Raw genomic sequence first — 7,680 nt, forward strand, 5'->3', positions numbered from 1 at the left:
CTTGGAATGTTTTAATTTAGCTTTGTCCTGGCTCCACGGTTTTCCTTTGACTTCTCTGCCCTGGTTGGCTCACCCAGCTGAAAAGCACTTTTCACCACTGATATCCTCCCACTTGCAGGCTCCCAGTCACAGCTTCTGCTTACTCCATAGGCTTGGCTGCTGACGAGCCTCCTCGCTGCCACAGCTCTGGCGTGGTCCAGGCACAATATAAAGCATCACGAAGCAGCAGGGAAGGCTAAGAGCATATTCTGAAATCCATAGAGGCCCCTAAATCAATAACCATATCCATCTGTCCCCAGTGAGTTCAAGCTTGTCAAGTTACAGCTTCGATTACTATAATTCCAAAAGATTGCAGTGGGCAGAGGAGCGTGGCTCTCTTTTTTCTATTTTTATGAGCACATGATAGCGCTCTGATATGAAATTACGTGCTTTACTGTCTCCCTTGGTATGTACAGCTGGACACAAAGCCACCCGAGGTCAGTGGAAAGATTGCCACCGACCTCAGAGCCTCTGCTTTAGACCCATCATTACTTTCTTTTGTGGTTTGTTCCAGTTCTGCACACTTACATGTTGAAACACAGGAAAACCCATCCGTAAAGCCACAGGGGATGATACCACGTTTAACTAGTTGCAGAAAGCTTTGTAGATTTAAAACCCATAGCATCATTTTGATTCTCGTTCTTCTGCAGCCCTTGAAACTTCCACCCACTTTGTTTGTGAGGACAGGCGGTATCTCCAGGCTATGGGCTGGGATCATTACAGCTCTTAGTGTGTGTGTGTGTGTGTGGAGCGATTGACGCAGCTGTTTTTACAATGGATGCTTTATAAAACAGCAAAATGCATTTCCAATTCTCCAAGCAGGCGGCATCGTTTGCACGAAGGCCACTTTCCCAAACACCCATCCTCAATCCTCCCCTTTCTGCCCAGTGTTTAGCTGTGTGTCTGTGTCCCTGCAGCCATCAGCAGCCTGTGACACACAAAACAAGGCCCCGAGGGGTACGAGGCGCCACGTCGGGGCCATGGCAGTGGTGGCTTTAAGATGGCACGGGCTGGGGCAGGCACTTACCCTGCGTCCAGTCTTCACCCCCAGGAATCTCCACAGCCCGTCCTGTCAGCGCCAGCTCTGAACACAGCCCGTCACAGCCCGTCACAGCCCATCAACGCCTGTCACAGCCCGTCACAGCCCAGCACAGCCCGTCACAGCCCAGCATAGCCTGTCACAGCCTGTCACAGCCCGTCACAGCCCGTCCCGTCCCGCCGCCATGTTCCACACCCCCAGCAGCCGCCATCACCTGCCGTCGACCTTCCCGACGAAGTTCCCGCCGCGCTGCGATTGGTCGGGAGTCGAGCCAATAGCGGAGCTGTTGCTAGGCAGAACACGCCGGAGCGATGCGGCACGACGCGAGCCGCTCACGTGCGGCAGGGCCGAGGCGCATGCGGAGCTGTCGCCCTGCTGTCCGCGTGTGGCTTTAGGCCGAGCTTGGCGGCTCCGCGCCCGAGGCCTCAGCCCCGTCCCCTGTTGGCTCGACCCCGGCGGCGACCTCCAGCACCCGCGGGGCAGGCGGGCAGGTAGGCGGCGAGGTGTCCGTCCGACAGCCCGGGCCCGGTGGAGAGCAGGCCGCATTGGGCGCTGCCGCACGGCCATTGCCTCACCTCGGCCATCGCAGCGGTGCCCCCTGCCGGCCGAGTGCAGCCGGGAGCCGCGGTGTCGGTCGCCGTCGCGATGCCGTCGTGCTGCCCGCATCCAGCCGCCCCCCGGCTGCAGTACCGCAGCTCCCGGCTGCTCCGCTCCGCCTTCCTGCGCCTGCACCAGCAGCAGCAGCGGGCAGATGTGTTCTGCGACGTGCTGCTGCGGGCAGAAGGTGAGCGGGTGGCTCTCTCGGTGTGTCCCCCCCCCCGGGGATCCCGTGCCGTCCCCGAGTAGTGCCGGCACCGTGCACTCCTTGCAGGGCAGGTGGTGGCCGCGCACTGCTGCGTGCTGGCGGCGTGGAGCCCGTTGTTCATGGAGCGCCTGGCCCGGCAGCTGCCCCCCGCGGGTCGCCCCGTGGTGCTGGATCTGGACGGGCTGAAGATGGCCACGCTGCGCACGGTGCTGCGCTTCCTGTACACGGCCGAGCTGGACGCGTCCCGGGACGAGCTGCGGGACGTGCTGGCCGCCGCCCGCCGGCTCCGCGTGGCCGCGCTCGAGTCGCTGCAGCTGTGGGAGGACGGAGTGCTGCGACCCGGGCCCCGCTGGCAGCTCGACCGCAGCTGTCTGAGCGGCACCGGGTCCGGCACCGTCCCGCTGACGGACGCCCCTCGGGAACGGCCGCTCCCTGCGGAGACCGCGGGTCCGGCCCACGCCGTGGGGCGGCTGAAGCTGAGGAGGATGGAAGGGCGGCGCGGCTGGGAGGTGGTGCGGGACGGGCAGCTCTCCCTCGAGCCCGTCGCCGTGGAGGCCCGGACGGGAACGGAGCCGTGGCCGCCGCCGGCTGCGGGCGGGCTGACGGAAGACGAGCTGGAGGAGGAGGTGGATGTGGGGATGGCGGAGCCCTGTCTGCCCCCCGGCACCGTGTGCGTCTGTCCCAGCCCCGAGTCCGAGTCCGGTGGGGAGGTGGATGTAGTCGGTTAAGGAGCCGCTACCGCCCGCCCCTGAGACCGAAAGAGCGCGGTGTCCGTGTGTCGGGTGTCGCTGAAATAAAGCACTAACGCCATGTGACGGAGCCGCGGAACTTTATTGGGGTAACGCTGCTGGGTGCCGGCCGGGGCCGCTGAGCTCCGGCGTTTCCGCGGGGGAGCTTCGGAGTCGGAGGCGATACTGGGGGCGGTGCCCTCCCTTCGTGCCGCCTCTTCATGAGCGCTCCCTCCGCGACGCCGTTCTCGTCGTGCCGCCTCTAGGCCAGGCTGCTCCGCAGCGCCTCCACCACGACCTGGGGCTCGGGGAACTTCAGCTTGCGGGGCGGCCCCTTCCCGATGCCGCTCCACAGCTGCACGGCTACGGGAGGATACGGACGCGGGTCAGGGTGGTCGGGATACACACCCCCCCAGCTCCTCCCGGCCCCGTACTCACTGCTGCCGTCCTCCTTCACCAGGGACACCTCGAAGCTGTTCCTGCGGGGCTGCCGCGGGTTGATCTCCACGGCCAGGGCGGACACGGCCCCGCGCAGCGCCTCGCTCAGCGCCAACGCGTTGCGCCCGTACACTCGTCAGCTACGGCTGCGGGAGGCGGCACTGAGACGGGCCCGCGGCCTCGGCACTGAGAGGGGCGGGGGGTTTAACCTACCAGTGCTCGATGACCACGCGGGGCCCAACGGCGTCCCCGGGAGCGCCGTCAGTATCGCCCTGAGCATCAGTGCGGGGCCGCTTCTCGGCAGGGTCGGCCTCACTCCCCGGCTGTGCGGGGCGCCGCACGCCGCGCTTCCGACCACGAGGAGCCATCACAACTCCCGCCGGCGCGCCGCCACCTCCCGCCACCGAGCTGCGCTGAGGCAGCCAATCAGCGCACGGAACGCTGCACGCAGCCACGCCCCCCGCGAGCACGAGCACGGAGCGGATACGGGGACGCGCACAGCAGGTTTATTGTCAGCATAAGGACGGCGCGACACGCAGCACGGCTATACCCGGCTGTACCACTAACGGGAACCGGCTGGACCCAGACCGGACACCGGCGGGGCCGGGGGATGGCAGGGCGCCCTCAGCGCGGGCAGAGTGAGCGGTGGCCCCGGGCTCAGCGCTACGTGCAGGGCTACCAGCCGGCACTGCATGGTCCCCAGCCCCAGGGGACAGCGGAGTGGTGATGGGTGAGAACACAGCAGCTCCTACTTCTCCTTCTTAGTCTCCCCGTTGGCAAGGCCGGCCGCTCCTTGCCCCTCGGGCGGCTCCTCGCTGCCTTCATCCCGTGGTTTTGACTGCTTCTTGGCCTTCTGGTACAGCTCGTTCAGGTTGAACTCCCTGATCACGTTCTCCTGCAGTCAAAGCACAGCATTAGCACCAGCAGTGACCTGCTAACACCCACTATTCACAGCTCCTCAGAGCCGCTGAGCACATCCCATCCTCAGGGCATGGGCTGGAACATCCTCCTGCCCCTTATGTACCTCAGAGAAGGTCCAGGAAACGGCCCGGCCCTTCTTGTCAATCTGTGGGCGACGCATGATCTCTGTCCCTCCCTGGAAGAGGATGAGGGTGGGCAGCTGCTTGGTGAGGGGCGAGGTGCTCACCTTGTACCTGCAGGAGTAAGGCAAGAGGCAGACAATGACACCAAGGCACTTGGAAGGCCTGGTACCTTCCTCTACCCTCTTGGCCCCGCAGACCTGGTGCTGACATCCGTGTATCGGCCAACATCCACCTTCCCAAAGTGCAGCCCCGAGCAGTTGTACCTGGGAGACAGAACACAGCTCTGAGTGAGCACTGTGCTGGAGCCGACTCAGCAAGGCCTCAAAAGCAGGCAGCACTCACTTGAGAGAGAGGTCAGCGAAGATGGGGGCAAAGGACTGGCACTCACTGGACCAGTTGGCGAAGAACTCGACGATCCAGGTCACCCGCTTGTCTCGTTCCAGCTCCTCCTGCCACGCGAGTCAACAGGGGATGGTAGGCAGGGAGCCCGGCACCCCACGCCAACTCACACTGGGTAGGAGATACTCACATCTATGGTCTTATCGTTGAAGTACTTGATGTACTCAGGTCCCATGTAAAGGGGTGGTTTGCAGGTCATCAGGAACACTGCAATAACAGCATCCCTGAGCCCAGCACCCACCTGGAGCGAGGCCTCTGCCCCCTTTTTCCCACTTCTGGAATGCCCAAGAGACACAGGCTTAGTCTGAGGGAGGCTCCTCCTTCCCCAGAGCAGCCTGTATGGCTACAAAGACACCAACAGCACAAGGCAAGATGGCTCCAGCCCCATTTGAGGAAGGCAATGCACAGGATGGGCAGAGACAAGGCCTGACAGGAGCACTGTCACAGCCCCTGCATTATGGATCCCCCCCCACTTCCCCACGTGTCTCACCGATGCAGAGCGTGAGGTAGAGCAGGCCCATGCGGATGTCAAGACGGAAGAAGAGGATGGCGTTGGCCACTTTGCTGAACATGAAGATGTTTCCAATGTGCTGCTCCACAGTGACTGGGAAGGAGGGAAGAAATCAGAGATGGGACCGCGTCTCTTTTCTCTCTCATCCCTCAACTGTTTCCAGTACAGAGACACCCCATCAGCAGCTTATACTCAACCCAGCACTGCCCCAACTCACTGGAGCGCCGGTTCTTCATCATGACGATGGCGCTGAGGAACATGAGGATCTCCACCTCCCGCTGCACAGGAGAGAAACGCAGTGAGCACCGTGACAGCCACAGCCACAGCCAGCACCTCGGGCACAACCGAGCAACCACAAGGCCAAGCAGCCACTCCAGGCCGCTCCAGCCTCCAGCCTCCACCTGCCCTCGATCAGGAGCCGGGGCTGCACCCAGCGCCGGTGATACCCGAATAGGCCATGGCACAGGCCGGCCCGGTGCTGCCGCTCACCCAGTCGAAGTCGCAGGGGTTGCCGTCCTCCCGCTGTGAGGGCAGCCCGCGGCACAGCGGCGGGACCTTGCGGACGAGCAGGAATGCGGTGGCGAGCAGCGCGGACAGCGGGTAGTAGGGCCGGGCCAGCCAGCGGCACAGCCCCGGCACCGAGTACAGCAGCGCCAGCAGCGGGGCCAGCACCGCCATCTTGTCCTCCGGCCGCCCGCCGCGCTCCCATTGGCCGGAGCTGCACGTACGTCCGCGAGGGGCGGGGCGGCCCCGCGCGGGGCAGGGCGGGAAGATGGAGAACTTCTCGGCGCTGTTCGGCGGGGCCGAGCCGCCTCCCGCCGCCGCCGCCGCCGCGCTGGGCTTCGGGCCCAACAAGGGGCCGGGAGCGGGGGCCGCTCCGCCTCCAGCAGCCGCCGTGCCGCCGCCGGGAGACGACGCGGCGCGCAAGGCCGCCACCGGCCCCTTCTACCTGCTGCGGGAGCTGCCGGGTGCGGGCCGGGCCGCGGGGGAGGGGGGGGCGGCGCGGGGCCAATGAGCGGGCGGGACGCGCGGAGTGACGGCGCGTCGGGCCAATGGGCGCGGGCGGTGCCGGCGTGGGGCGGGGCGCTGAGGGTGCCGGTCCGTCCGCAGGCGGCACGGAGCTGACGGGCAGCAGCAACCTGATCACACACTACAGCCTGGAGCACGCGTACAACAAGTTCTGCGGCAAGAAGGTGAAGGAGAAGCTCAGCAACTTCCTGCCCGACCTGCCCGGCATGATCGACCTGCCCGGCTCACACGACAACAGCAGCCTGCGCTCCCTCATCGAGAAGCCGCCCATCTGCGGCAGCTCCTTCACGCCGCTCACCGGCACCATGCTGACCGGGTTCCGCCTGCACGCCGGCCCGGTGAGCACCCGGGGGAGGAAGGGGGGATAGGGGGTAAGGAGGGACCCGCTGACATGAGCCCCTGCAGCTGCCGGAGCAGTGCCGCCTCATGCACATCCAGCCGCCCAAGAAGAAGAACAAGCACAAGCACAAGCAGAGCCGCACGCAGGACCCCGTGCCCCCAGGTAGGACCGTGCCCTGCTAACTCTGCACCCCACATACCCTGTTAACTCTGCACCCCATGTGTCCTGGTAACTCTGCACCCCATGTGTCCTGGTAACTCTGTGCCCCTCTCACCCCTCCTCTGCTTCCTGCAGAAACCCCCTCGGACTCAGACCACAAGAAAAAGAAGAAGAAGAAAGAGGAGGATCCGGAGCGCAAAAGGAAGAAGAAGGAGAAAAAGAAAAAGAAGGTAGGTTAGGAGGCAGCGTGCTGCTCTGCTCTGCCTGCACCAGCCCCGTGCCAGGCCGCGGCAGCACCACACGTTAGGCCTCCAGCAGGGCTTGGCACTTGGTTTCACAAGGCTTCACGCCTGTCCTTCTTCTGCAGAACCGACACAGCCCCGAGCACCCCGGGGTGGGCAGCTCGCAGGCCAGCAGCAGCAGCAGCTTGCGGTGAGGCTGCGGTGTGCTGCTCTATGGAGCTCCCTGCCCCAGCTGTGGACTCGTCCCATCACAGAGCACAGCGGGGAGGTGTGGGCACTCATGGCCCCCGCTTGCAGAGAACGTGGCCTTGCAACCCCCCTGCTTGCACTGTGTGGCTGATGGGGACCTGGTGACGCGGACGCTGCTGGAATGGGGGCTCCTACCACACCTAAGCAACGTGGTGCATTGGGATCTCACTTTTTTATTCACCTTTTAATTAAAGTCTGCTCTGAGGAAGAGCTGGTGCCAGTGGCGGCTCTGACTGTTGGCCAGCGGGGCAGGGCAAGGAGCAGAGGCCTTGGGCCTGTCCCATCATACTCCAGGCCTTGCAGCTCTCTGGGCTGTGAGAGAAGGCTCAGGAGGACACAAGTGACCCCAGTTCAGCACCGTGTCCCCCAGGGCTGCCCCTGTGGGGGCTCCTACAGAAGAGCCAGAGCCTCACTGAGTCCTGGGACATGTTCCAACCCTGACAGCTCCACTTACCTGCATTGAGAGCGCTGTGCCCCAAAGTGCCCTGAGGAAGCACATCCCAGCTGTGAGGGGGGCACTGAGGCACTGGCAGCCCTGTAAGGCTGGGCCCGGCTCTCCTTGTCCCCTTCCTTTCCACTCCAGACGAGGGAGGGAAAGCTGAGAAGTGAAGGACAGGATCCTTCACGGACTCCTCCATCCCTGGACACCGCACAAAGCA

The 7,680-nt window shown here is 64.2% G+C and overlaps 4 protein-coding genes across 5 annotated transcripts; 2 read left to right on the forward strand and 2 right to left on the reverse strand.

Moving 5' to 3' along the window:
* The first annotated feature begins 183 nt into the window (after positions 1 to 183).
* On the forward strand, positions 184 to 2,695 carry BTBD18 (BTB domain containing 18). Its single transcript, XM_015863631.3, has 2 exons — positions 184 to 1,862; positions 1,950 to 2,695. The coding sequence occupies exons 1-2, from the start codon at positions 1,724 to 1,726 to the stop codon at positions 2,609 to 2,611; spliced, it is 801 nt and encodes a 266-aa protein (XP_015719117.1). The 5' UTR covers positions 184 to 1,723; the 3' UTR covers positions 2,612 to 2,695.
* On the reverse strand, positions 2,696 to 3,438 carry SELENOH (selenoprotein H). Its single transcript, XM_015863634.3, has 3 exons — positions 3,263 to 3,438; positions 3,050 to 3,195; positions 2,696 to 2,974 (listed from the first exon to the last, which is right to left on the reverse strand). The coding sequence occupies exons 1-3, from the start codon at positions 3,415 to 3,417 to the stop codon at positions 2,874 to 2,876; spliced, it is 402 nt and encodes a 133-aa protein (XP_015719120.2). The 5' UTR covers positions 3,418 to 3,438; the 3' UTR covers positions 2,696 to 2,873.
* A 101-nt stretch (positions 3,439 to 3,539) lies between these two features.
* On the reverse strand, positions 3,540 to 5,703 carry TMX2 (thioredoxin related transmembrane protein 2). Of its 2 annotated transcripts, none has more exons than XM_015863630.3 (8): positions 5,492 to 5,703; positions 5,220 to 5,280; positions 4,982 to 5,095; positions 4,622 to 4,698; positions 4,435 to 4,541; positions 4,290 to 4,355; positions 4,074 to 4,203; positions 3,540 to 3,944 (listed from the first exon to the last, which is right to left on the reverse strand). In XM_015863630.3, the coding sequence occupies exons 1-8, from the start codon at positions 5,678 to 5,680 to the stop codon at positions 3,798 to 3,800; spliced, it is 891 nt and encodes a 296-aa protein (XP_015719116.2). In that variant the 5' UTR covers positions 5,681 to 5,703; the 3' UTR covers positions 3,540 to 3,797. The 2 variants fall into 2 exon arrangements, with proteins under 2 accessions (XP_015719116.2, XP_085404420.1); XM_085548294.1 differs by having other exon boundaries at positions 4,622 to 4,766.
* A 45-nt stretch (positions 5,704 to 5,748) lies between these two features.
* MED19 (mediator complex subunit 19) lies at positions 5,749 to 7,241 on the forward strand. The gene is made up of 5 exons (XM_015863632.3): positions 5,749 to 5,970; positions 6,113 to 6,369; positions 6,437 to 6,533; positions 6,666 to 6,760; positions 6,898 to 7,241. The coding sequence occupies exons 1-5, from the start codon at positions 5,775 to 5,777 to the stop codon at positions 6,964 to 6,966; spliced, it is 714 nt and encodes a 237-aa protein (XP_015719118.1). The 5' UTR covers positions 5,749 to 5,774; the 3' UTR covers positions 6,967 to 7,241.
* Positions 7,242 to 7,680: the final 439 nt, after the last annotated feature.

Source organism: Coturnix japonica, chromosome 5 (genome assembly GCF_054131305.1).
Source record: "Coturnix japonica strain WE chromosome 5, WE-NBRP24, whole genome shotgun sequence".
NCBI classification, from domain to species: Eukaryota; Metazoa; Chordata; class Aves; order Galliformes; family Phasianidae; genus Coturnix; species Coturnix japonica.

Excerpts from the sequence above, each read along its gene's own strand:
- BTBD18 (XM_015863631.3), top strand. The coding sequence starts at position 1,724 with ATGCCGTCGTGCTGCCCGCATCCAGCCGCCCCCCGGCTGCAGTACCGC. Across the intron at positions 1,863-1,949 it reads CGTGCTGCTGCGGGCAGAAG|GGCAGGTGGTGGCCGCGCAC; the intron begins GTGAGCGGGTGG and ends CACTCCTTGCAG.
- TMX2 (XM_015863630.3), bottom strand. The coding sequence starts at position 5,680 with ATGGCGGTGCTGGCCCCGCTGCTGGCGCTGCTGTACTCGGTGCCGGGG. Across the intron at positions 4,542-4,621 it reads TCAACGATAAGACCATAGAT|GAGGAGCTGGAACGAGACAA; the intron begins GTGAGTATCTCC and ends CTCGCGTGGCAG. Across the intron at positions 3,945-4,073 it reads TTTCCTGGACCTTCTCTGAG|GAGAACGTGATCAGGGAGTT; the intron begins GTACATAAGGGG and ends CTTTGACTGCAG.
- MED19 (XM_015863632.3), top strand. The coding sequence starts at position 5,775 with ATGGAGAACTTCTCGGCGCTGTTCGGCGGGGCCGAGCCGCCTCCCGCC. Across the intron at positions 5,971-6,112 it reads CCTGCTGCGGGAGCTGCCGG|GCGGCACGGAGCTGACGGGC; the intron begins GTGCGGGCCGGG and ends GTCCGTCCGCAG. Across the intron at positions 6,534-6,665 it reads GCAGGACCCCGTGCCCCCAG|AAACCCCCTCGGACTCAGAC; the intron begins GTAGGACCGTGC and ends TGCTTCCTGCAG.